General features: G+C 46.0%; 2 protein-coding genes across 2 annotated transcripts in view; one reads left to right on the forward strand and one right to left on the reverse strand.

Annotated features, from left to right (window-relative positions):
- Window positions 1-19,213, reverse strand: part of STRA8 (stimulated by retinoic acid 8) — a 32,551-nt gene extending 13,338 nt beyond the window's left edge. The window contains exons 1-8 of the mRNA XM_024208551.2: window positions 19,154-19,213; window positions 17,737-17,804; window positions 16,564-16,774; window positions 14,614-14,689; window positions 12,758-12,842; window positions 12,172-12,324; window positions 3,609-3,879; window positions 804-880 (exon numbers count right to left, since the gene is read on the reverse strand). Coding sequence (XP_024064319.1) covers window positions 804-880; window positions 3,609-3,879; window positions 12,172-12,324; window positions 12,758-12,842; window positions 14,614-14,689; window positions 16,564-16,755 — 854 coding nt within the window. The 5' untranslated portion in view covers window positions 16,756-16,774; window positions 17,737-17,804; window positions 19,154-19,213. The remainder of the gene's footprint in view (window positions 1-803; window positions 881-3,608; window positions 3,880-12,171; window positions 12,325-12,757; window positions 12,843-14,613; window positions 14,690-16,563; window positions 16,775-17,736; window positions 17,805-19,153) is intronic.
- Window positions 19,214-21,639: 2,426 nt separating this feature from the next.
- Window positions 21,640-27,874, forward strand: part of WDR91 (WD repeat domain 91) — a 23,271-nt gene continuing 17,036 nt past the window's right edge. Inside the window, exons 1-3 of the mRNA XM_024208553.2 lie at window positions 21,640-21,849; window positions 25,791-25,970; window positions 26,859-27,066. Of these exons, the coding sequence (XP_024064321.2) occupies window positions 21,727-21,849; window positions 25,791-25,970; window positions 26,859-27,066 (511 nt within the window). The 5' untranslated portion in view covers window positions 21,640-21,726. The remainder of the gene's footprint in view (window positions 21,850-25,790; window positions 25,971-26,858; window positions 27,067-27,874) is intronic.

Raw genomic sequence — 27,874 nt, forward strand, 5'->3', positions numbered from 1 at the left:
CAAGAAGTAGGACTGAGTAGACTTGTAGGCTCTGAAGTTTTACATTGCCTTGCTTTTGAGTGCAGTTATATAACAAAAAAAAAAATCTACAGTTGTAGGTTGCACTTTCATGACAAAGATTGCACTACAGTACTTGTATGAGGTGAATTGAAAAATACTATTTCTTTTATCATTTTTACAGTGCAAATATTTGTAATAAAAATATACACTTTGATTTCAATTACAACACAGAATACAATATCTATGAAAATGTAAAAAAATCTCAAATATTTAATAAATATCAATTAGTATTCTATTGTTTAATAGTGCAATTAATCACGATTAATTTTTTTGAGTTAATCGCATGAGTTAACTGCGATTAATCAACAGCCCTACTAAAAAGACTTTTTTTGTTCCACTGGAGGAGAACACAGTTCAAAATTAGCTAACTTATCCAGAGGACACCTCCTGGCCTCTTTAGATCTCGTGAGGGAAACAACAGACAGCTTTAGGAATCCTACATTGCGACAGTGGCGATGACTACAAATGCTGATGAAGAAAATCAAAAAGATCCCATGTCTGGTACTAATTGGGAATTCTTGAGATTAACACACAGGGTACTTTCCATTTTAATGTAAAATGTCCATTAATTGCAAGCTTACCAATTCTTACACCTTAACAAATGGTATGATCATGAGCAAGTTGCTGCAAGCAGTTGTCTTTAACAGACCTAAGGGAGGAGGACATAAATATGGAAGCTGCCTTATTAATGTGCATCAAAGGATGAGGATGCTGGCTAGCAGACTGGGTGTGTTTATAATTACCCTGGACTGGATGCTTGTTGAGTCTCATTTCTGTCAAGGAAGCCAGCAGCAACATCAAATGCATCTTCAAATAGTATCTACCAAAGAAAACATTTTAGATGTCAAAACTATTAGCCACTGCACAATGTTATCCAGTCTGACAGTTTTGGATAATTAAGTCTTTAAAATCTAGGAAATCTTTCTTCCCCTTAGACAGGTGTGCTTATTTCCTAGACTGGACCAATAATATATTGTAAAGGCAGAAATAAATTACTTTCATTACTACACAATGGGGCAAAAGGTCCATCAGTTCCATCCAGACTGTTAGTTTTCAGGAACTGGATTTAGGCCAATGGTTTACAAATACCTCAATGAAAAGCAGGGATTATACAAGTGCTTCCCAGTCTATGGGTACGTCTATACTTACCTCCGGGTCCGGCGGTAAGCAATCGATCTTCTGGGATCGATTTATCACGTCTTGTCTAGACGCGATAAATCGATCCCGGAAGTGCTCGCCGTCGACGCTGGTACTCCTGCTCCGCGAGAGGAGTACCCGGAGTCGACGGGGGAGCCTGCCTGCCACGTCTGGACCCGCGGTAAGTTCGAACTAAGGTACTTCGACTACGTTATTAACGTAGCTGAAGTTGCGTATCTTAGTTCGAAGTAGGGGGTTAGTGTGGACCAGGTGTATTTTGCTAGCTGTTACTGATGTGCTCAGCCAAAGATCTCAGCTGTATCAGCCAGTGCCCACACAATCTCATTCAGCTGTGTGCGCCAGCTTGCAATGAAGCCTGGAGTGCTCCAAATTCCAACACTGCATTGTAGAATTCCATGAGCTCCTCCACCCACCCTGCTATGTTCATTGTTACTCCTGGTGTACATGTAACCCTCCAATACCATTCTGTAAGTAGGCCAGTTACATAAATGGCCTAACTTCCTTCCAGTTGAGATGACTTATTGCTGCAATGCACTTATGCATTAAAGGTAAATACTACTAAAACACCATTAAAAAAGTACCCAACCTTTCTTTGAGCAGCTGAGCACTCAAATAAACAGCATTTCAACAAATGTTTACAATCAATTACCTTCTGCTTATTTTCTTTAAAAAATTCCAGCCATCATATGGTCACTGACTTCCCATCTCAGCTGAGACCCCCCTCCATGCATTGGACTGGCAGTTTCAGTTGCACAATTGACTACACTGGAGTGGGGAAGCTGGTGCATGAAAGTTAAATCCAGTTTTATTACCCACTGTTATAAAATGCGATTATAAAGAAAACCCTTACGATCTGGGAGCTGATCGTTGGGTCCAGCATAGCTGTGTTCTAAGCAGGATTTGTGAGGCGAAGGTAGGTGTATGTCATCTTTATCCTTACGCCCCCTGACAGATATGGCCATTTCCTGCAATATCTTTGGGATTAATTTTATGTATCATTATGAGCCAGAGATTGTATGTAATTCCATGGGGGAGGGTGACCACAGCCCTTCAAGAACTAAGAACAGTGGGGGTGATTAGGCAAATTCACTCAGGCTATAACACCTCTGGAGAAGTACCACCACCCAGAGAGGCCCACATACACTGGTTCAGACTGGATTCTCCAGAGGCCAACAAAGGATGGACTTTTGGATATATAGCCTGAGTTTAAACTGACTCAGGGCCTCCTTTCTGACCCTGCAAATGGACAGGACCTTCTGTCCAAGGGCATCCCCAATCCTTCCTGGGAATGGCTGGAAGGACTTTGGCCTATTGAGACCCCACAAGACTAGTAAGCTTGTAATATGCATATAGGAACTTTTGCTGAGGAAGAGGTGCATGGTAACTTATAACCTCTGTTTATAGCCTCTGAAGAGAAAGCAAAGCACTGGTGATGGCCTGTTTTTGGTTAGTCTGGCTTGGTGGAAATAACACAGTGCAGGCAGGGAACTGTGCAGCGTGGAAAACCCCCAGTCAGGAGAGAGAGAGATGTGTGTCTTCACCCAAGAGAGGTGACGCCTAAGAAGCAGGGAGCCTACAGTGTGTGCATGGGCAGCGGGTATCACAGGCCAGGGCTAAGTCTTCCCAAACAGCCCGGTGTGGCCCTGCCCACACTCCACCCCCATACCGCCTCCGGCTTCCTGCTCTTCCCCCCATCTAGGGCTAGGGTAGCCTGCAGCTGGGGCCGATGTTCACGCTGCCTGGTGCTTCAGGGCTGAGGCACTGGGGATGGGGCTCCGGGGCCACGCCGCCCGCCCAGTTCTCCGGTGCTGGGGCTGCGCCGCCTGCCTGGGACTCTGGGTGCTCGGGCGGCCCAGGGCTGGGGTGGAGGGCCCAGGGGCTACTGGTGGGGGAGAGGCGGGGCCTCAGGCAGAAGGGGCAGGGACTAGCCTCCCCCCAACGGTTGGTTCATGCGCCGCCCATGAGTGTGTGCCCTTGTTACACCACAGAGGGGGAATATGGGTGTAGTTGCCCTGAACTGTGATGCCCTGCTCCCTCTCTCATAAGTTGGAGCAAACTTAACCATTACCTACAGACTCCTCACTTCAGTGCAGAACAGCAGTACTACTGGCATTAAAAGCCCAGTGTACTTGGGGATACCTTAACAAAACTGAAAAACTGGCAGCCACAGGAGAGCAAGGTTACGGATCTGCTAAGGAGTAAGAGAGAATTCAATGTAAACATTTACCGCCATGGCGTTAATGATATTCACTTGTGTATTATGCTGCTTATGGAAAGGTTTAATTAAAATAATGTGTTCCCCTTTACGAGATGCACACTCAGTGTAGCTAGTAACTTTCCTGCAGTTTGGAACTTCTGAAGCAGGAAGCCTAGTAGTAATTGCTACCTACCTCCTCGGGCGTGGATACCAATGAACCACTGGCTTCCTGACTATTAGCTCTGCTGTTCCTCACACTGCCTTCAGTGCAGGCTGCCTTAGGATCTGGGAGTATATTTTGTCTCTGACTACAGTACTGCAAGACGCTGTCTCTCCTTTCCTCTGGCAGATTCTGCCATAGGTGGGAAACAGCTGTGGAGACCACAGGAAGAGTGACCTCTTCGGTGCACACAATCCCATTCTCAACCAGCAGGTCCACGGTCTGTTTATAAAAATACAGGTACCTGTAACAAGAGGAAGGGAGGCATCTCTTAAAAACAGTTTATGGTGGAGCAGCCTAATGGTTAGACCAGCAAGCGATTGGGAAATAAGTCTTAGATTCTATTCCAACCAATGCTGCTGACTCACAGCAGGACCTTGCACAATTACTCTTGTTCATACAGGTGGGGCTGGAAGCACCACTTGTTATTAAGGTTGCCCAACGTTCACTATTATAAGACTCTGTTTTCAGCTGCTGCTTACTTTGCCAAACTTTAACTGGGCTGAAATTTTCCATGCTGGGTGTCTGCTTCAGGCTGAATTGTTTTGGAAAATTTCAGCCAAAACAATTCAGCTGTTTCTGAGAACAAGGCTAGGGAAAAATACATTGTTTTGGCCATGTTAAAAAATTTTGGCAACTTTTTCTTTGAAAGACTCTAGTGCTCTTGTGCTTTGCAGCAGGGATGTGAAATTTGGCAAGGTCTGGCCTTTGCCATCTCCATGAAAATATGCCCAAATTTGGCAAAGTTATGAGTCTCAGTAGGGAATTAGATTTTAGCAGCTACATTCCCTGAAGATACCACCCACACCGGGCATGCTCCAGCCCAGGGTTGAGCAGGATTTTCCCTGCATTGCAGCTGTGGGCTGCTGCAGGCTTTGCTGTGTCCAAGTCTGGGCACTAGAACTGAGAGCAGGAAGCTTGTCTCTCTTGTGTGCTCATTGATGGCTTAAGCAGTGTGTAGGAGGAAACAACCTTATTCCCACGCAGAGGGGACAAGAGCTGGACCTGCGGGAGGAGAACACCGGGATAAAGAGCATGGGAGAGGGAACGGGGACTGGAGGTTGGTGGGACGGAGGGAAACTAGGATTTGCTGGGCAAGGAGACTACAGCTGGCTAGACAAGGAGACTGGGATCTGGGGAAGAAAATGGAGGATAACGAGACGGGGAGCCAGTAGGCGATGGGGAGGGGAGACACTGAGATCAGAGGAGCAAGGGGGAGGCTGGGCTGGGCAACTGGGACTGAGAACCAGTGAAGTGTAGGAAAGGAAGTAAGGAGAAGGGAGACAGATCTGACCAAGAGCCCGACAGTTGTGGGGAGACTGGCACTGGATGGTCAAAGAGATTGGAACAAGAAGTCAGGGCAGGGGAGATGACACTGAAACTGGGACGTCCAGTAGAGATAAGGAATGTGGCTGGCGGTGGGAGTGGCTAGAGGCCAGAGTGGGGGAGAGAGACAGCTTGGATGAGGAGCCAGCAGGGGTGAACTGGGGCTGAGGAGGAAATGAGAATGGGACTGAGAGGGGAAACCGGGATGGGGAGCATGGAGGAGTGATCCTAGGACTTGCTGGGCAAGGAGACTAAGACAGGGATGAACAGCCTGAATAGCGGAGACTGGCTAGGAGAGAAGAATGGGACTGATATGAGAAGCCAGAGGTCAGGAAGTGATAGGATTAAGATAAAAACAGATTTGAGGGGATAGGATCACACTTGGGGTGAATGGGCAGAAGAATCTGTGGCCAATAGAACTCGCTCAGCTCTGGAGCTTGGACTGGAACTCAAGATTCCTGAGTCACACCCATTCCTCTACTGACAGCAAACATCTGTGAAACCCACTAACAAAGCATCAGAGGGGCAGCCGTGTTAGTCTGAATCTGTAAAAAGCAACAGAGGGTCCTGTGGCACCTTTAAGACTAACAGAAGTATTGGGAGCATAAGCTTTCGTGGGTAAGAACTTCACTTCTTCAGATGCAAGCATGTCTCTCTCATCCCTCCTAGTGGTGGTTCACATAGAGGATAACAACCTACTACTGCTATAAGTTACTCTTTTAACTCAAGTGGCAGAGGCCTATGCAGTGGATGTAAAGGTTCCAACCCTGCTGATCACCCTTGTGGGTGTCAATATGATGCCACATGTTGGAATTTTTGTTTTTTCAGTTAGCTTTTATTAAAAATCCGGAAAATTACACATAAAATGTTTTTAAAAACATTATTAGGTTGTAAAGTTAAGCATTCAAAATTTAGGAAATGCCAGAATTAAGGCTGTCTGTACAATCTTAACTCACCCTTTTTGTGCATGTGCATTATGAAACATTTTTAATTACATGATCACAGCCTATTTTTTCCACAGGACCCTTTCTTTTTCAGTGCACAGGGTGGACATGTTCTGGGGATGAATCAGGACTGTATAATGAAGGAGACTGTTGTCTGTAGGACCCATGCATCCTCTGTTGCAGAATTTGGAAGGCATGTAGTGAATGAAGCATAAGATTGCAGGAAGAGAAAGGATGGTTTCATGTTTAAAGCAGATGAATCCTGCTCTGGAAAATTAGATTCTATCCCTGCTTTTGCCACAGAGTTCCTATGTGATGCTAGGCAAGTCACCTAATCTGAACTTTTCACAAGTAGGCACCAATTGGGTGTTCCTCATTTTATGGGTGCCCAATTTGTTACCCTGGGGTCTGATTTGCAGAAGTGTTGAGCACTCACAGATGTGATTGAAGTCAGTGGGAGATGTGCTTAAAGTGCTATATAATGCTGAATAGCCTGAAAAATCAGGCACTATATATCTCAAATTGGGCACCAAAAATTAGCAGATACTTTTGACCTTAATCTCTCTTTGCCTCAGTTACTTAGCTTTATAAAATGGGAGTATTCATCTCAAAAGGAGTTCTGAAAATAAATGTATTAATGTTTGTGAAGCACTCGGACAATATAGTGATGATTCCCATAGAAAAGCTCATGGGGAAATTTATAAGTCTGTCTGCAAAGCAAGGTTTGAATAGTGCGCAGTAAATAGAGCTTAGGGACACACATTGAACAAGGACAAAACAAAATACTGAACAGCTGCTTCTTAGCTGAGCACCATCCATCCTGTGCACTGAATGAGGCAGGCGTCCCGTGGAATGTCATGTGAATAAAGACTGTATCATAATGCAACAGTGAGACTGTGACTTGTGCAAGGTCACACAGGAAATCTGTGGTGAAGCTGAAAGTTGAATCCAATGCTCCTGAGTTTTAGTCCACTGCCTGAACCACACAACTGTCTTTCTTCCTACACAATCCTTCCTCTTCTTTAGGATCTCCATTTTGTCAATGTAAAATGGGGATAATAATACCCACCTCAAAAAGGAGCTGCAAAGCATAGGGCTCATCTACACTAGAATTATTTCTGATCAACCGTTCCTGATTCACTCCATGTTTGGACACTCCTATTCTGAAACAAGAGTGCCTTGTTACTGTTCAGCATTATCCACTTTCAAAGTGGATTACCATAAACAGGGACAAGGCACTCTTGTTCCAGAATAAGCCTGTCCACACATGCAGTTAATCAAGAACAGCTATTGTGCTTTAAATTGACACGCTACCTTGATCCACAATTAACTTTCAAATATAAACCAAGCCCTAATTTAAGGTTTGTAAAGTGCTTAGAGCTCTCAGATCATGAAAGGCTCAAGTTCAAAGTAATATGAAGGACAGTGTATGCACCAGTCATTGCTATTAAGTTTTATCAGGCTTAAAATGATTCTTTGGAAGATGTTCCAATTAAACAGATTTCCTGATTCACCAGAGTGTATTGTATGAGAAAGCAATTCAAAGCTGTTCAATCTTTTAAAAATTGATATTTTGACAAACCAAGATTGTAAAGCTTGAGGGAAAAAATCCACCAAAACCTAAGACCAGCAGTGTTCAATCACTCAACTGCCTAAGGTTGTTCCACTGTTCCTGGAGGTAGCAGTACTTATAGGGGCTTTATAATTTTGGGGTATTTTCACATAATCTGTTATGCTCATAGAAAATGCTGGTTTGCCAGCCTGGAGACTGATGGCTATAATAGCTCCCAAATAGATGTTCTTTAACCAAACCAAGAGGTACCAGTCTACAGATGAAAGGGAGTTCAGTTTCCATGTCCCTTCAATCCTTGCTGTTTTTGCTTAGACTGCCAATAAGATGGCCACTTAACAGGGTGGTGGTTTGGACACCTGTCTACTGGAATCTGAAATAACACCACCAAACTCACTTCATGTAGGCCCAGTGATGAGACATGCCACGGTGATGAACTCGGTGTAGATGTCTAGATAGATTAGAGAGACATAAGCACCGAACAGCCACGTGTTGATAGCAACTTTCAGTGACTATTCACCTGAGCTGAATTTGAATGAGAGTTAAAGAAGGAAAAGACTATATATTATTATTATGTATTTGTATTGCAATAGTTATAAGAATCCAGTGGGCTAGGACCCATGTCTTTAGGTGACCAACACTTCTATGCCACCACCTGGCAGAACTGTGATCAATGCACTGTAACCCCTGGGAGACTAGGCACCACTGGAAGTGCCACCCATGGAAGACCCAATAAGCGGCACCCCTCATGACCTCTGACTGGCCACGGCACACTGTTTAAGCATGAAGGAAGTTCCAGGAAGCCATTTGTGTAACAAGGCAGATTTGACCTTCTGCTGAGACAGCTCCTGCCTTGTTCTTGTGTCCTTGCCTTGTTCCTGGTCCCTGTTTCCTCGCCCTGTCCCAGCTCTGATCCTGCCTTGGACCCAGCTCTGCTCCTGTCTTCCTTGACTCCAGATACCCTGGTTCTGACTCTCGGCTCTGATTCCTGGCTCTGACCCTTGCGTGTATCTGGGTGGGGGATAAGTGCACTCTTCTGGACCTGAATTTTGAATATGTGGTGATGCCATTTCACTGGCTAATGCCCCTGCGACCTTTCAACCTTTGTTAATGATGTGTTTAGAGACTTTCTGGACCAGTATGTAGTCATCTACCTCAGTGATATACTTGTCTTTTTCAGAAAACCATGAGCAGCACAAATGCCCTGTCAGGTACGTACTGAAGAGGCTGCGACAGCACAGCCTATATACAAAATTAGAGAAAGGTATCTTTGTCCAAACTGCCACAGAGTTTTTGGGGTACATCCTCTCCCCGGCAGGCATTAGGATGGACCCAAAAAAAGGTAGAAGCCATTTGCAACTGGGAAGTACCCTGAAATACCCAGGAGGTGCAGCGCTTCCTATATTTTGCAAATTTTTATCAGCATTTTATCCCATATTTCTTGGGGCGAATAGCCTGCATGCCAGCCCGCCTCTGCAAAACCGCCAAACTTGTCTGGTCGCTCAAGGCCCACCTCTGAACAGCTCAAGACAACAAATAATGTGAAGTCCATCCCATATTGGATTCCAAATTGAAACAGGGCAGGCTATGGTAGCACAAAGACTGGGGAGGCTGCGACCACAAGGAGCAGTTCTGGGAATCTGCTAGTAATGTTCACACACCTGAACTTGTACAGAGCTTTCACAAGGATCACTCAGACAAGCATAGGCGCTGACTTCCCCTCTGCCCCGCGGGGGCCCACCCCCCCCCCCCCCCACCCCTGCTCCACCCTCACCCCACCACAATTCCATCCCCTTCTCCCAAGTCCCCGTCCTGCCTCTTTACCACCTCCTCCCGCAAGCACGCCGCGGCCCCACTCCTCCCCCTCCCTCCTGGAAAGTCCTAAGCGCCGCCAAACAGCTGTTAGGCGGCGGGTGGGAAGCGCTGGGAGGGGGAGGAGCGGGGACGCGGTGCGCTTGGGGGAGGAGCAGGTGAGGAGGGAGTGGGGGCAGCTTGGCTGACGATGGGTACGGATCACCCGCTAATTTTTCCCCGTGGGTGCTCCAGCCCTGCAGCACCCACGGAGTCGGTGCCTATGCAGAGAAGCTTGGCCCAACAATGTCCCAGGAGCACCCCTAAAGGGTGGGGGGAGTGATACAAGGATCCAGTGAGCTAGATACAGGTCTGGAGGGCACCCGATGACCAGTGCTTTCATGCCACCCCCCAGCAGCCATGGCAGAGCCATGACCAATGAGTTGTAAACCCTGGGAGACTAGGCATCACAGGAAGCGCCGCCTATGGAAACTCAATTGGCAGCACCCCCTGTAACATCTGATTGGTTCAGACACACTATTTAAGCATGGAGGGAGTTCCAGAAACCTGTCTGTGCAACAAGATAGATCCCTGACCTGCTGCTGAGACAGACCCTGCCTTGTTCCTGCATCCTTGCCTTGTTCCTGGTCCCTGTTTCCTCGCCCTGTCCCAGCCTTGCTCCTGCCTTCGACTCAGATCTGCTCCTGCCTCCAGATACCCTGGTTCTAGTGCTCTGCTCTGATTCCTGGCTTTGACTCTGGTTCGACCCTTGGCTCAGGCATCCAGCTTCTGACTCTGGTTCTGACCCTTGGTTCTGTTTCCCAGCTCCTGATTCCTGCTCCAGTCGATTGGTGTGACTGTCCACACCCCGGTTCCTGACAGTAATGACCGGAGGCCCCATCAAGGCCTAATTGTGCTAGGCACTGATAACATATATATGTATGCATCCACACCCTCAATGAGACAGTCTTTGCATCAAAAACAGTCTAAATCAGGGGTTCTCAAACTGTGGGTCGGGACCCCAAAGTGGGTTGCGACCCCATTTTAATTGGGTCACCAAGGCTGGTGTTGGGCCTGGGCCCCAGCAAGTCTGAAGCCCAAGCCCCACTGCTCAGTGCTAAGGTTACATGCCCCCCATTCAGGGCAGAAGTCCTCGGGCTTCAGTTTTGCCCTCCCCCGCCCCGCTGCCCCGGGCGGGCTCGGTCTTCGGTCCCCCGTCCTGGGGTCATGTAGTAATTTTTGCTGTTAGAAGGCGGTCACGGTACAATGAAGTTTGAGAACCGCCGGTCTAAATAGATGAGGTAGGTGAATGGTGGGCAGGGAGACAGAAGCACAGAGAAGTGACTCGCCCATGGTCACACAGCTGATCAGTGGCAGAATTAGGAATATAATCCAGGTCTTCTGATTCCCACTACCGGTCCCTAGTCACTTAATCACATCGTCTCTGCTCAAACAACCACGGACATGGAACCATCCAGACCTCCTTAGAATATTGTAATATGTTTCAAGTGTTTTTTTTATTTTATATGCACAATTTATACAGGGATATTTGATCCGAAGCACTTACAAGTAAATGCTGCTGGGGTTCAAATGCCACGGAAGCCAGCTGTATAGTACTGTTCTGTGCCTCTGTTTCCTATCTACCCTTTGCCTATTATTGTGTGATTTAAGTGGAAGGAACTGTGTCCCTCACTATACCTTTGTCCAGTGCCTAACAGAATGGGGTCCTGATCTTGATTGGTAAGGAATGGCTGGTGTAGATCCTTATGAGCGGATGAACTAGGATCAGGCGGCTGTGTTAAAAACCTAAATGTGAATCATGGACCTCCAATCTCTTTAGAGGCTGGCAAGAATTGATAACATTTTGGAGGGGCTAGTACTTTGAGCTACTATCAGCCCCGGATGACCAGTTTAGATGACTTAGATGACGGACACAAACAGTTATTCAAAAAAGCTGTGATTCCTGGTGTTGGATGGAAAACGTGGCTACAGTATCACGTTACTAAAGGGGTGAAGTTGTTCCTACAGGACAGATCACTGCTGTGTTGTGTCAGACAGGAGAGATCCCATGAGAAGGATTCAATATACAGCAGTTGTAATCGGCCATGAAACTTCTAGATAAATGCCACAGATCCCACATCTTGCTGCAAAGGTCTTGCTCTGCATATGTCAGTGAGGGAGGGGAAAGGGAAACCCATGAGGAGCTAATGATACTAGTCCACCAAAATCATTAAACAGCATATTTCAAGGTACTGTACACACTACCTGCCTACAAGCACTGTTTTTTTCTGATTCTTACCAGGAGTAAAGGATAAAATTGTAGAATGAAAGCAGCAGACTTGTGCCACCTGCTGGCACAACTGCATTCCCATTTTTATGAAACCATTATCAGCAACAACAGGAAATTTTATAAAAAGCCCAATACACAACATGACAGTGAGATCAGACTGCAGAAGGTTAAAGATTCAAAAAAGAACAGACATTTATGTGGATAACAAGAATACTCAGACTTCTTATAATTAATTATAACATTTTAGAAGGGATATTAACCCTCATGCTTCACGCTAGAACATTGACATACTTGAAAGAACATTACATCTCTTTCCTGAGGATGGGGAACCCTCAAAGATTTTCAAAGGCTTGTGAAGCAGGGAGATGCCCTGTGGCTGAGGAGGGCTGGACATGCCAGTATTCAGGCTCCGAGTGCCAGCCAGGAGTGAGGGAATCAATTGAGAGTATGGAAGATGCTCAGTTTCCACACCAACAGGGGCTGAGATTGATGTCTCTGCTGGCCTGTGGATCCTGGGATCCAAAGTCAGACCCCAGGAAAGCTACATGATATGCAGTAACTGAATGGGTTGTTTCACATGAAGACTAGTAAAATACTACACACTTATACTCCTACCGTTCAAACTCCATCAGATCCGGAGATGAAGTGGCTGGGGACTGGATAAGTCTTGGCTTCCCATCCTCTTCCACTGAGTTTTTTTCATATTCTTGAATCAAATACCAGACCGTAGAGCCACTCTCACTCATGGCATCTGAAGGGGATGCAGTACTGGAAAGAAAACACGGGACAAGGCCAAATGCATGGCTTCCCAACCAATTTAAAACGCTCCCTGCCAGGAACACTTCGGAGTCTCAAGGATTCTTTTGGAGCAGGTGACTTTTTTTTTGCTTTGCAGGGCTAATGAAAGCCCCTAAGTGGAGATGATCTACACGGGGAGAGAAAGGCAAATACATGCACGGACTGGGAATGAGACCAGCAAAGTGCTCAGAGCTTACACGCACTGAGCTACTGTAAGGGTCCAATTTTAATAATTTTTTTCCTGCCTGCCAGTTAAAACCTCTTCATCTCAATCTGTGTATTTCCTTCCCTCACAAGGACAGACAACCATTGCTCCGTAATATTTGCAAAGTGCTTTGAGATGCTTTGTGCTTTAGAAGCAAGTGCAAAGTATTATCATTTCTTGATCTGTGTGAGTCCTTACCTGTGATCGCTGAAGTACATCTTGACATATTCCTCCTTGACTTCCTCCAAGCTGGACGGGTTCCCATCCTCCAGATTGAAGGACTCTATTGTCAGCAGAAAGATAACTGTCACAGACTGGAGCATTTGGCATCTCACTCACCGTTCAGCCCAATCAAAAAGAGTAATGGTGACAATTTGAGTGTCACACAGAGTTTCTGATTAGACAAAAATAATACTGGATGGGACATTCTGTCCTTCCTTATAACATGACCAGCTGTGTCAGCAGTTTATGAGCACTGATATCTTCATAATGCTGGCCTCATCAGTGAACTGATAACTTTGGTTTTCAGTAATAACAGCCACTGAAGCAAAGTCCATGTGACTACTAGTCAATACTATATTTTGTGGTTATTTTCTTTCTTTGAAGTATTGATATTTCAGGCTTTTGGGAGTCTTTCTGACACCACTTAAAACATGAAAAATGTGTTCAGCGGCTTTAAACCATCACCATGGAGTTCAAATCTCTACCATTGAAAACAGAAAACATACTTGATTTTTAGTTCTGGTTCCCAGATCCTCAGTCAGGTGAGGAGGCAAGGAAATGGGGCTGGGAACACTGCAGAACCAGCATATTCTGCCCTAGCGGAGGGAGTACCTCACACCACTCACCAGGAACTGATCCAGCTGATTAAAGGGTGTGACAGGTACTGAAGGGAGTCACATTGTACTGTCCTCATTCAGAAGAAAAAATGTGTTTGTTTCCAAGTGCTGGGATTGGCTAATGGAAAAGTGTGTGAGGAGGACCCAATAAGCCACAAAAACAAAAAAACTAACAAACCCACCATTACCTGTCTTAATCATTTCCCTTGGAGTAACTCCTTAACTAAAACTTCTCACTTCCTACATTTTTTGTGAGGAAACCCTGAATGGGATTTCTGTCCCTCTCCTGCCCTACTTTTAACCCAGAATAGATTCTCTCTGTGCCCTCCAGTCCAAACGTGGACCCCAGCTATGTTTGTGAATCAAGAAGCTGTACACTTAGGGCCAGATTGTGTGTTGAACTATGCACCTATGCAGAGAAAATAAGGGGAGGAAGAAGCTCCCTTTGTCTCTTTTGTTAGTTAGCTGGATTTTGGGTGCACAGATGTATGAAGGCACTCTATGCTGTTACTGACCCCTGGAATATGTGGGTGAGGAGGAGTGGGCACAGTTCCCCAATCCACTGCCAGTGCAGATGAGCCAGCAATAAATGGGGTGCGGAGAGGAAAGGAAGGAGCAGCCTTAATTTGCTGCTGATGTAGGCCAGCAACAAACTACTATTTGAATCCGCCCTCCCTCGCCCACCAGTTCAAGGGGGAAGCAGGGAGGAAACTGAGGGCAGGTCTTCACTACAGGGGGGGGGTCGATTTAAGATACGCAAATTCAGCTACGCGAATAGCATAGCTGAATTCGACGTATTGGAGCCGACTTACCCCGCTGTGAGGACGGCAGCAAAATCGACCTCCGCGGCTCCCAGTCGACGGCGCTTACTCCCACCTCCGCTGGTGGAGTAAGAGCGTTGATTCGGGGATCGATTGTCGCGTCCCGACGAGACGCGATAATTCGATCCCCGAGAGATCGATTTCTACCCGCCGATTCAGGCAGGTAGTGTAGACCTAGCCTGAGAGTCAGAGGGATATCTTTGAAGCACAATGCTTCCTCGGGCTATTCCTGGGTGATACAGTTTATGCATTATCTCTTGCTTGGTGCTATGCCTAAAGGCACCCATTTTGCCTTTAATACTGGCTCAGCCACTTGGCTAGCTGTCGCTACTTAACAAGTAAATGAAAGGCAGGCCCAAGGAAACTTTTTCAGGTATATATTTCCATACAGTACCTTTCATCTTCAGCAAGGTACCCAAGGTTTGCTCCAGCTCCTGGATATAATTCTTAGCTTTACGCAAAACCTGACACTAAATACAAAGAGAAAACAGAACCAATCTTCCTGTGTTCAGATTGGACTGACATTTTAACGTGCCTTAAGTGTCTTTTACACCTTTTCCTTTTGCTGACTAGCTAACTCCATGTCTCCATAAAAACAATTAAGTGGCCCACTGCACTGATGAATGTGAAAAAAGGGAAGAAACCAATAATCAGGGCAAATACAAATGAAGATTTTAATTTACATGCTGTACCTATTCACATACAGGTTTGAGGTTTACTCTGACCATTCTCTACAGTCAACAATTCCTTTTTGGAATGCCTTCCTTTTGGGACTGTTTGCTCTTTGAGGTATATCTGTAAAATATCATGTACATCAATGGTGCTATATTTACTATTATTATTAATAATAACAATAAATTAATAATGAATAATAAAAACATAATTGATACTATTTTACACCTTATGGCTTATTGTTGGATGTTTTCTGACTGTAGGCGTACATTTTTCCTGATCATTTCCAGTGGGAACTATGTAAGGAGACCTCTTTAGCCAAATTCTGCTCTGTTACACTGATCTAAAACTGGAGTAACCTAACAACCTTCAGTGCAATTATTCCAGGTGGAATTTGTCTACTTGTGACTAAACACACAGAGGATACAAGAAAGGATTAAACATTTACATGGTTAATGAGAACATCCATAATTACTTTAGAGAGATTTTTTTTGTAGGGGATATAAATCCAATGCTTCAGGGCATAAGCCAATCACTAACTGACAAGGATTAGGAAATGACTTCCTCAGTGCACAGGCCCTTGAAGAAATCCAGTCTTCCTTGACCCAAAAGGATCATGGCTGTGATGTGATACTTTCAAAGGTAGCAGCGTAAAGCTGGGAAAAACCAATGGGACTCATCAAAGTTCTAAAAGGGAGTCAGAAGTCCTCCATTCCAAGCAATAATAAATGAATGGTAAATCCTGTTGGACAAAACAAATAATCCTGTTTGGGATTTAGCTTCTGAGACCATGATGATTATTAGCTTTGGCTGCATCTCCATCAGAACTTAACAATCAGAGCTCTTGCCTCACTCTAAGTTACAGTTAGAGTCCAAACAGGTGAAATCCCTAAATAACAATACTTTGCACCTCTCAAGCACCTTCCATCCAAGGATTTCAAGGCTCTTTACAAGGACATACCCTTTTGAAATATGCATTACCATCCCCATTTTACAAACCAGGAAACTGAAGCACACATAACCTAAATGATTTATCGAAGGGAGTCAGTGGCAGAGCTAGGAACAGAATCCAAGACTCCTGATACCTTTTCCTGTGCCTTGACCACAATAACATTCTTCCTCCCTGGTAGCATTTTAGTGCCAAACCAGTGCTGTTTCACTTGTTTTTATATAGTCCATTTTGCTTAAACATTTTCTAAAACTAGTAAAACACAGGAAATGTTACAGCTTGATTTTTTTATTTTTACATACTTTCCCAATTTGCTTCCCCCCTCTATATAAATTAACTCATGAGGCTGAATTAACTACTTTCCCCTCTTTCTAACCACAACCCACTAGTTTTGATTTCACAGCTGTCCGTCAAGGATGAAATTTAATCATGGTATTCCTTGACTAGCTTCCAAAATACTGCCATTATGAAGAAGCTCAAAATCTACAAAGTGGAGACAAGTCACATGATAAACTCATGCCAGTAACAATAGAAGGCACTTAGTTTTCTTGCTCTGAAGAGAATATTTATACAAATAGAAGAGACACAGGGAAAGTTGCACATGATAAGATTACACACATACATGAATCCCAAAGATATTGTGATCAGAATGATTACTTTGGTTAACTACACTTTGTCTTTGCAAATATTTATCCGTAAACAAACAGAGTTTCTTCTCCATACCTTTGATGCTGAATTGTCTGACTGAGAAAACACAGTTTCCCGCAGGTTGTTGAAGAGTCCTGCCAGCGTAGCCCGGTGTCGTGCCTGAGATAAGCGTCTTCTTGCCACTTGGGGCTCCAAATCTTGCAGATGTGTCAGGAACCCAGGAGTCACCCTGACATATGGGCTGCTACAGTCGCCAGATGTCTCCATCAAAAGCTGCAATGGAACATTAAGTTTTATGAAATAAATAAATAAATAGCACTTAAAAATAGAGTGAGTCTACACTACAGTATGTGTGTTGGGTTGATGAACAAGTAAAGTTGAGAGTGTTGAAGCAGAACAATCCAGCTCATTTCCCGCAGGAGGTTATGAAGGGAATGTTAAATGATTTTCTCCTCTCCCTATGAAAGCAAACTATCAATATGTAGTAAAACTTGATCTACCACAGGGGTTCTCAAACTTCATTGCATCGCAAACCCATTTCGACAATAAAAATTACTACATGACCCCAGGAGGGGGGTCCGAAGCCTGAGCCAGCTGGAGCCCCAGGTGGGGAGGGGCCAAAGCCTAAGCCCAAGGGCTTCAGTCCCAGGCAGAAGCCTGTAATCTGAGTCCCAACACCCAGGGCTAAAGCCCTTGGGCTTCAGCCCCAGGCGGTAGTGCTCAGGCTTCAGCTTCAGACCCGGACCCCAGGAAGTCTAAGCCAGCCCTGGTGACCCCATTAATATGGGATTGTGACCCGCTTTGGGGTCCCAACCCACAGTTTGAGAACTGCTGATCTACCACAATGGTGGGCTAGTTGTACAGTGTGGCTTGAAACACACTAATTTAAGGCAGGCAGGCAGTTATTTCTTGCCCTGAAATGATGTGGTTAATCTTTTTCCATAACATGCGCTGGGCTCCATCTTGCAATGTGCTGAGTGCTCTCAATTCCCACTGAAGTCACTAGAAGACACTGTTCTTTGTGACATCATAATCACTTTCTCAGTCAAGTGGGACGTCACAGTAAATTATGATGTTAGGTGGGGGTGGGAGAATATGCAATAGAAGCAGACCTTTAAAGTCACCTAAATACCCTTTTAAGTTAAATGCTAGTAGTGAAGAAAAAAGGAAAATACTTACAGAAATTATATTAAACAGAAGCAGAAATGACTTTTTTATGTTGTCATCTGCTTTTTAAAGGCCCAATTCAACTGCCATTGAAATCACTGGAAAAACACCCATTGATTTCAGTGAAAGCTGGAGCAGACCCTATGTTGCTAAAATAGACTAGTATAGTTTAAAATTGCATTAGGGTGGTCATAAATAATACTGACATGTAGGAAATTATATTTAAGGTAATTGGTTTCCTTATGGAATAAATATCTGGTATATTGATTTTGTGTTGTACTACGGAATAGTATCCATGCTTTAATGTACCCATTTATTATTTCTGATGTAATGAATTTGTATGAATTTCTCAATCATGGCAAAAGCCAGATAAATAAAAAATTAATGTGTAATGAATATCAAAAACAAAGTTCACATTTTCTTTTCCAGATACTATCAATGACTTTTACACATAGATTTAGGCACAGAAATAAGCATACTGAGGACATGACATATCCTCCAGAAAAAAAGTCTGAAAAGGCTTGCTGCAATTACCCTGCAAACGTGAACTAGGCAATTTAATATGACTCAATCCCACAATCTTTACACAGGCAAAACTACTACACTATTGGAAGTCATTAGAAGTTTTTCTTCTCTAAATACTGCCAGACTGGAGCCATAATTAACATCCTTTCTGAGCAGTCTCTAAAGTACTGACCACGTCACATTTTCATACCCCTGCATATTCTGTTCCTTAAAACCTCCTTCCATCTTTTAAATTATTTTAAAATAATAAAAAAACAAATTATGTATATGGTAATTTCTAAATTTCCACTCATTTAGGGGAAACTAGCTTGCCCTTGCCCTTCCCTTAAATTTGTGGGTGAAGATCCTGATTAGAATCTTGCTGACATTTTTGTTATTATAGACCAGTCAGGGGGGAAAGATTATTAATAATTATTTATTATCACTAATGGTTCCAGAAGTCCCACAACTGAAAGAAAAAAATCAGATCAAACAGAACTGTCATCGTTATAAAAAGCCTGAATCCCTCCTTCAGATCCTCACAGAAAGAGACATTTTAAAGAATCAAAGAGGGATTTTTTTTAAGTCTGCTCTTCACATGATTTTAAATCATATAAATGCATAGCAAGAGGCTCCCTAGGAACTGTTCAGCAACCACCTTCGCAACTTCAGAGCTCTGGCTTCCCTTTTCTATGGTCTTTGTCCTTTCTTTTTGGGTCCTGCCCCACTATGTATACAGGCTCTGGCCTTTCCTTCATTTCTGTGAGCTCTGCCCCCATTTCCCTGGCCTCTGTACTTCCTTCTGTGGCTCAGTCTTTTCCTATGGGCGTTACCCCTTCACTATAAGCTCTGCCCCCCTTTTTATAGGCGCTGCCACCTTTCTGGGAGTTCTGCCCTCTCTTTCCTATTAGCTCTGCCCCACTTCCATAGGCTTCTTCCCCCTTCTTGGCTCTGCTCCCGGTTTCTCCCCAGCTCTCTTCAATTACAGTCAGACAGTCCCCGAGCGGCTGGAGGCCTCAGGCATCTCTGCGGAGTATCCCTCCGGCCCGAGTGGCTCTATAGCCCGCCCATTCCCCGCCCGTACCCACCGCCCAGCTCCTGCTGCGGCTCCCCCAAGCCCCTGCTGCGGCTCCCCCAAGCCAGCTCGCTTGCGCTGCCGCCACGGCCCAGCAACACCGGCAGCACGTGGCAGGTAGCCAATCACAGCTCGGGGGACGCCCCACAGGCCAATAGGAAGGCGCCTGGGACAGGAGAGAGAACGTTGGCATTGTAGCGACTGCCTGAGAAGGCAACAAAAGCGCGGGAAAGCGCCGGGGAGGGAGGTCGCAGGAGAAAGGGGAGAGGAGGAGGTGGGGGAGAGAGTTGGAAGAGTGACGGGAGGACGGGGAGGAGAGGAGGGTCAGAAGAGAAAGGGGAGAGAGGTGGGAGGAGGGGGTCGGAGGGGAAAAGGGAGGAGGTGGGGGGAGGGGAGAGGGTCGGAAGAGGGGAGAGGAGGGTCAGAAGAGAAAGGGGAGAAACTGGTAGGAGGAGGGAGTCGGAGGGGAAAGGGGAAAGGGGAAAGGAAGGAGGTCTGAAGAGAAAGGTGAGGTAGGAAAGGTGGGGGGAAGGGTAGCGAGGAGTGTTGGGGTGTCTGCAGTATTGGGGCGCACAGTAGGGGGCGATGTGCATGAGTGGGAGCCTGCATGGGTCTGTCAGGACATGTCAGGAGCTGTGCCACCATCCCACTCATAGCTCAGTGTGGTCAGGTCTCCACGGGAGCCTGTCGGCCCCCTGTGGCTGTGTACATCGCTGTTCTTGTGCACACCAGAGCCGTGTGTTTGGGTGTAAACTCGGCGGGGGAGAAATGAACACCCCCATGTGCTCCTTTGTGCCCTGTTCGAGCTGTCAAAGGTCCCCTTCTTCATTTTACAGATAGCCCAATAATTAAAAGGCTGGTGCTTCTTTCTTTCTTTCTTTCTTTCTTTCTTTCTTTCTTTCTGCCACTGTGATCGGCTGAAGGATGTGGCAGATGAAAGAGGGTGCCCACGCTTTGTCCCACTGAAAGACACACTGCCATCTTGCTGGGACCTGTAAGGGTGTGCGGAACTGGCATTAAGCGGAGCAGCTTGCTGTGTGAAAGTATGGTCAGCAAAAACAACAAGGAGTATGGTCAGCAGATACCCCAAATCCCAGCATGCAGTGTGGCAGCCTGCAGTGTGCATTATGAACTATTGGATGCTGGGAACTGTAGTCTCTGCAGGCCACACTTCTTTACTGGGAATGAGGGTGGCTAGTCCCTATGTTAGAACTCTGTGGGTCGCGTTCAGCCCTCCCCCCCCCAGTCACATTGGCATAGTTACAGTGTCAGGAGTAGTTTGGAGAAGGACGTTGATCAGCTCCTGTCTCCTTGCCTCCTCCGTTCCACTACTCATGAGTAAGGCTGCATGTCTATCACGGAGGTCACAGATTCCGTGACGATCTGTGATCTCCGTGACTTCTGCAGCAGCCGGTGCTGGCTCCGGGCAGCAGTTTGGGTGTGTGGGAGGGGGGTCAGGGCTGGGGCAGAGGTTTGGGGTGCGGGATGGTACTTACCTCGGGGGGGGGTCCCCAGTTCCCACCATCATGTCCCTGCAGCTCCCAGGCAGAGGGGCCAGGGGGCTTTGCGTGCTGCACGTGCCCACAGGCGGCACCCCTGCAGCTCCCATTGGCTGCGGTTCCTGGCCAATGGGAGCTGTGGAGCAGGTGCTTTTGGTGGGAGCAGCGTGCAGAGCCCCCCTGGCCACCCCTCGCCCTGGGAGCTGCAGGGACATGCTGATGGGAACCAGGAAGGGAGCCTGCCAGCTCCGCCAACCCTCCCCCATCCACTACCAGAAGAGGTCCTGGGCCACCCAACGCCACCCACACACCTCCCCCCAGCACCAGCAGGGGTCCTGGACCAACCCCCCCAGCACCCGGGGTGCCCCCGGATCACACACATCCCGAGAGCACCCCGAGCCCCCTGGCCCAAGTTTTGGTTAGGGGTATATAGTAAAAGTCATGGACAGGTCATGAGCCGTGAATTTTTGTTTACTGCCTGTGATCTGTCCATGACTTTTACTTAACATAGCTGTGACTAAAAGGTACTCTTACTCCTGAGGGATGTCAAGTGTCTAAGCATAAATGATTGATTTTGCTCTTTGGCTCCATGGAACTATCCCTTGGGGCTGTACACAAGACTGGCCAGACTGGGTCAGAGACCAATGGTCCCTCCAGCCCAGTATCCTGTCATCTCACAGCGGCTGGGAAAGAACGGAACAGGGCAGTTATCAGGTGACACATCCTGTCGCCCGGTGCCAGCTTTTGGCTCAGCCACCAGCCCCTCCCGCCAGGATGCTCAGGGAGAAGCAGGCATGTGACAGGAGGAGAAATAGGTGGGCGGAACTTGAATGGGAGGGGGCGGGGCGAGACAAGGGGCGGGTGTAAGGGGGGAGGCGTGGCTACCCGGGGAGGGGCGGGGCCGGGCCGTGTAGTCCGGAGCCGCCGGCTCGCTGCAGCCTGGGCAGGTTCCTCTGCGCCGCGACCCGGCTGCCTGGGCGGCTCAGGGGCCTGATGGCGGCGGCGGCCGAGCGCACGGACGAGCTGGTGCGGGAGTATCTGCTGTTCCGCGGCTTCACCGGCGCCCTGAAGCAGCTGGATGCGGAGATCAAGGCGGACAGGGAGAAGGGCTTCCGGGTGAGGCCGCGGGGGCGGGGGGCGCTGGGGAGGGAATGGGGCCGGCGCCGGCGGGAGCAGATGGGAAGGAGGGCATTGGGCTGGTGAGTGGGGCTGGCGCCTGGGGGCAGGTAGGCGGGGGCGGGACGTTAGCTCCTGAATGTGGGACACCCAGCGTGCCCTCTGCCTGACCCTCTCGGTTTGGTGTGAGGTTAAATGCTTTGTAATGTCTTAGCCATGTACCCTCTGTGATGGGTGCAAGGTGTGGGTGTGTCAGGGGCAGCAGGGCATGCGAGTGTGGGGATGGGTGTCCCTGTGACCTACCACAAGGTGGGTTACATGAGTAATGGGTAGGCCAGACCCATGGCAGTTTGCTGCTACTGTGGGATTGTGGCATATGGGGAATTTAGTGTTGGGAGATCATTATCTATTTTAGAGTTTTTAGCATCCATCACTGCAGTGCCCGAGTACTTCCCTGAGATGCTAGAGATGCATAAATCAGTACAATGAGATCCCTAATGGACTTGGTGGAGTCTTCTACTCTTCTTCACTCCCTGGTAGAGGCTCTGCTTAGGGAGTAACTTCTTTTATCATAATGCTGATTTTAGTGGAAATGCTTCCTTAAAGAGGGGTGACTGAAGGGGTGTTAACTTCACCTTGAATGGTTCCTTGAAATATGTGTTAATTACTTACGCCAAATTCTGTTCCAGCTGTGTATTTAGCAGTGACACTCTAAGGGTATGTCTTTTCTAGCAAAACCACGGCAGCGCTTTAACGTGGCTGGGTAGTTGCGGCACCAGCACCGGGAGAGACCACTCTCAGCGCTGTAAAAAAACCACCCCCACGAGGGGAGTGGCTACCAGCGCTGGTGCACTGTCTACACTGCCACTTTACAGCGCTGAAACGTGCAGTACTCGGGGGTGTTTTTTCACACCCCTGAGCGAGAAAGTTGCAGTGCTGTAAAGTGGGAGTGTAGACAAGGCTTAAGGCTACATCTACACTAGCACTTCCATTGCTATAACTTATGTCGCTCAGGGGTGTGAAAAAAACACTCCTCTGAATGACCTAAGTTACACCAACAAAAGTGCCGGTATGGACACGCTATGTCAGCGGGAGACGCTCTCCCACCAACATAGCTATTGCTACTCGTTGGGGGTGGTTTAATTATGTCGATGGGAGAGCTCTGTCCTGTTGGCATAGAGTGGCTACATGGGAGATCTTACAGCGGCACAGCTACATTGGTACAGCAGTACCACTGTAAGATTGCTAGTGTAGACATGGCCTGAGTATGTTTCCCAGACCTGAAGAAGAGCTCTATGTAAGTGCAAAAGCTTTTGTCTGGCTTGGTCCATGCTAGCAGTTGGTATAACTGTGCCACTCAGAGCTATGGAAAATCCACACTAAGTGACATATTTATAGCAACCTAACCCTGGTGTAGCCAGTGCTATGTTGGGCTTCTCCCATCACCCTAGCTATTCAGGGGAGGTGGAGTTCCTACGCCAATGAGAGAAACTCTCCCATTGGCATAGCATCTTCACTAAGCACTACAGAGGTGCAGCTGCAGTGCTGTAAGTGTAGACAAGCCCTCTCACACACAGAAGCTGGTCCAATAACAGGCGTTACCTCACCCATCTGTCTTTCTAGTCTCCTTAAAGAGATGGGTCTTGCAGTGTATCCAGAAGGTCACTGGATTCTAGATTAGTCTGACTTCCTTTGGAATAGCTTATTCCTCTCTTCTGAGAACACTTTATCTCCAGCTACCGTGTAGTTCAGCTGGGGTTTTGTAAACTCTGTTGTTCCAGAGAGAGGTAACTGTTTTAGCAGGTCACAGGTGGAAATATGGTTGCTTATGTACCTAAGTCCTGATCTTTTAAGGACTTTAAAGACCAAGGCTTTGTACTGCAACAGGAGTGAATTGGGAGCAAGCGGCGGGATCAGAGTCTGAAGCTGGCAAGCCAGTGGTGCTCTGTCTCACTGAGGAGGTGGGCAGCCACATTTTGTCCATGGTGTGGCCTCTTTATTGTTGACATTCATTCCCGGACACAGTACATTACAATAATCTAGACTGGAGGTGTCAGGTTTATGGATTGCTGTGGCCAAAGCCTTGTTGGGCAGATAGGAGCCGAGTTTCCTAGAAAGCTGTAGATGTCCGCCTATATTGCAGTGCACTAACCCTTTGTAGAACCCAATATTCTTCTGTGACAGGTGCTATAGAAATGCCGTTGTTATGATTATGATACTTGTATTGCAATTGGAAGACAATCTGCGGTTCCCAATAAATGCTTTGTAATCTAGATAATTTGATTTGCATGCAGGTAATAAATATATGCCCCATTTTCCCCCCATCACTTTATCATCTGTTTATGAGCTGACTGCTAGCTAGCTCATAGCTTCATAGTGAGCTGTGGTTGGAGACGGTACTAATATGACAGGGGACATAGGATTGGAAGGGACCTCCTGGGTCATTGAGTCCAGCCACCTGCTATGCAAACCTTCCATGTAATCGAGATGGGCAGAAAGATCTGGAGGAGAATCAACAACTTTGACTTAAGCCATTCTTGTTCATGACGTTTTAACAAATTATGATTATTTTATATGGACAGTTTGGAAGCTTTAAGCATTAGATAGACAATATAGATACTTATACAGAACTTATCTCTGAAAACACAGTATTGGATACAGTTTTACTGTGATCCACAGGACTAAACATGCTCGGTTTCTGTGAATGCCAGTGAGTGTCTATCTTTGTTTGCCTGAGGCATAAGTGGCACTGCAACCTTGTTCTAGGTCCTAAATCTAGATATTTTTATAGATGACCAACTTTCTCTGCAACCAACTGTATAGCCATGTATAATAAAGTTATTGAATAAAATTAAAACCTCCTGCAGTAGGTGAAATCCAGGCATAAGGACCAGCAAGCAACTGTGATTGAAGTGTCACTGTCCAGCTGCTAAAAAAAAAAAAGTGCAAAAAGTAAAGTGATAATATCTGCTGGTGAAAACTAAACAAGCATTTAAGCAGGTTCAGTTATTGTGTTTTTGTAACCAGCATAGAATCTTTTTTTTAATCTCATGTTGGCCATCAGAAATTAGCACACTGAAATCCTGGTCCTACACTATTGTTCCACACCATTCAAGTGTCAGAAGCAATTTAAAAGGGACTGTCAACATAAGGCTCCTATGTTGTAAACAAATGAGCTTCTGTGCCTATGTTGCTAATATGCTGTCAGTGGTCCCCAAACTTTTTTTCCGTTGTGCCCCACCCCTTACCAGTAATGCGATCTATCCGAGGCTGGAAGCAGAGCCGAGGTCAGGGCTAGGGGCCCAGGCTGGGGCCGGAGCAGAGCTGGGAACAGAGCAGGGCTGGGTGGTGCTCCCTCCGAGCTCCCTGAACATTCCTTTGCGCCCCCCCCCCCCCCAGGTGGACATGCCCCACAGCTTGGGAACCTTTGTGCTAGGTGATTTAAAAGTGAAAGAAGGTTAAAAATATAGTTTACTTGATAGGATGCTTTTTGTTCACTTTTTACATTTTCCTTGTCTTGGATAAATAAAGTTAGTTTCATTTTCAGGTTTTTGTATTTGTATTTCAAACTATAGGGCAATATTTTTGTTTAAAAACATTAACAATGAAATTTTAAAAAGTGTGGAAACATTTCTGATGGCCATAGGTTTTATAAAAGCATGTGTTTACAAAATTTGAACTTTGTCCCAAAGATTGGCAGTATTCCTTTTACCCCCTCTGCAATTGAAAGATACTGTAGATGGGAGAATGTTACTATAGAATTGAAAAAATTTATCTGTTTACTGGCTTAAATAGCTAATGCAAAAAATGCTTTGATTCCAACCGTACTTTTGTAGTTAAACCTCAAGCATCAAGCTGTGTATCTATTCTTGTGTAAGTGGAACTGTCACATGACTGAAACTAACAAACGGACTTTTTTGCTTCCCCATTTCCTTCATCAGGTGGATAAAATAGTGGAACAGCTGCAGCAGTTTGTTCAGAGTTATGATCTGGCTGCCCTTCGGGATTACTGGAATTATCTCGACCGGCGCCTTTTCAGTCGTTTGGAGGATGTATACCGGCCTACGGTGAACAAGCTGAAAACCAGTTTATTCCGCTACTACCTCGTCTACACTGTTCAGGTACATATTAGACCATTTGTTTTCAAGATTCTGCTTAAATGGTGTTCATGCAAATAAAAAGAGTAATTACCATATTTGACCTGATAACTCAGAGGCCCTGGTGTTTTGGCTCTAGGTGTGGAGGGGTTGAGTGAGGTCAGTAACGAGACAGTCAATGTGTATAAGGGTTGGTTTTATTTATTACAAGCATCTCTGTGGCACCCATCACTATAGTATCTGGGTGCTTTTTTTCATGGATTTAGGTTACAAGTGACGCTTCCCCTGTGACTCCATTTGACAACACCAGGAACTTTACATTACTTGCTCATGAGGAATCTTGTCAGTAGGCTAAATGGATGATGGGAGGGCGGGGGATTTCAGAACCATCAACAAAGTCTTCAGGAGACCTGTTCTCTCCCACTCCAATCCCCTGCTCTGGACACATGTTAAGACACCATCCTTCTGGTGAAAGAGCACTGGATGGGATTCTCTTTGGGTTCCATCAATTGTAGGTATAGGTATTGAGTAACTCGGGACATGCCCTTCCTTGCCCTAGGGGCTTAAGCCGTTAGACCTTGTCTAAACACACAAGCTGCACTGGTTTAACTCAAATCAATTTAATTAAACGGGTGTAAACCCAACCATGTGTAGGCAAGACCTTAGTGATTGTAACAAAGGAGATCTGATTCAGTAATTTTTTTTTTTTTTAGTGTATAGATTTGGGATTCTTTAGACATGATAGTTTCCATTTTGTTTGTGTTAACTTGAGTTGCCTTTCCACTGCTCCATTTGATGGTGTGACTGGTGTATGGTTTTGCTCTCTGTTCTGAGCTCAGGGTAACTATATTTTGGATTTCTTGTAGTAGAAGGAGGTAAAACTGAAGTCACATCTTGCTTCATATGTTTCAGACAAACCGGAACGACAAGGCACAGGAGTTCTTTCTCAAGCAGGCCTCAGAACTCCAGAACCAAGTGGAGTGGAAGGATTGGTTTGTTTTGCCCTTCCTCCCCACCCCAGATTCAAACCCTGCCTTTGCCACATATTTCTCACGACAGTGGGCAGACACATTCATCGTATCTCTGCACAACTTTCTTAGCGTCTTATTTCAGTGCATGCATATCCTTTTAGTTTCAGAAGAATACTTGCCGTTATGTAGCTAAGTCTCGTACCCCCTCAACTGGGTAAAAGTGATGTTCTGCTTATTACAGCAACACCGCCAAGAATCTAATGGCATAGAATTCTTTAAATGCTGTCTTAAGACAGTTGCTAAGATTAGCGGCTCAATAATAAATCCATATCTTTGGTGATCATCAATGGATGTTGGAGAGATAATTGATAGTTCATTAAACAAAATGATTTTATATTGAAGACTAGTGTTATACTTACAGGGCCAAACTTGGCCCTCGCATAAGTAACTCCCACTTAGTCAGAGCTGAGTTTAGCCCAGTGTTAGTGGCTGGGGGTGTAGTGACCACAGAACTACTGTGAGATGCAGGTTTTGTTCTTGAGCCCTTTCCCTCATTTTCTGGACTAGCAGAGGTTGGCATTGCTGCAAGATGATTCATGATGGCTCATTGGGAGGATGTACAACCCTCTGCTCATGTGGCTTTGGTTTTTTTGGGGAGTTCCATCCACTCTTTTTCCAGTGTGAAGAAGACTGTCATGTCATCAGGCTGAGTGCAGTTTTACACGGAAGGAAAAAATGATAGTTGAGATGTTACATGCTTGTTCTTGTAAGTCACCTTCCAATTTGTATATTAACAGTTTTCAGAGTTGTAGCCGTGTTAGTCTGTATCAGCAAAAAGAACGAAGAGTACTTGTGGCACCTTAGAGACTAACTAGGAGTACTTGTGGCACCTGTGAGTAACAGTAGGGGAAACAAATTCCTATTTCCCCATGCTAACTTCCCTCCCCCCCCCCCCCC

The sequence above is a fragment of the Terrapene carolina genome, unplaced genomic scaffold (assembly GCF_002925995.2).
Source record: "Terrapene carolina triunguis isolate 2854851 unplaced genomic scaffold, T_m_triunguis-2.0 Scaffold68, whole genome shotgun sequence".
Taxonomy (NCBI): Eukaryota; Metazoa; Chordata; order Testudines; family Emydidae; genus Terrapene; species Terrapene triunguis.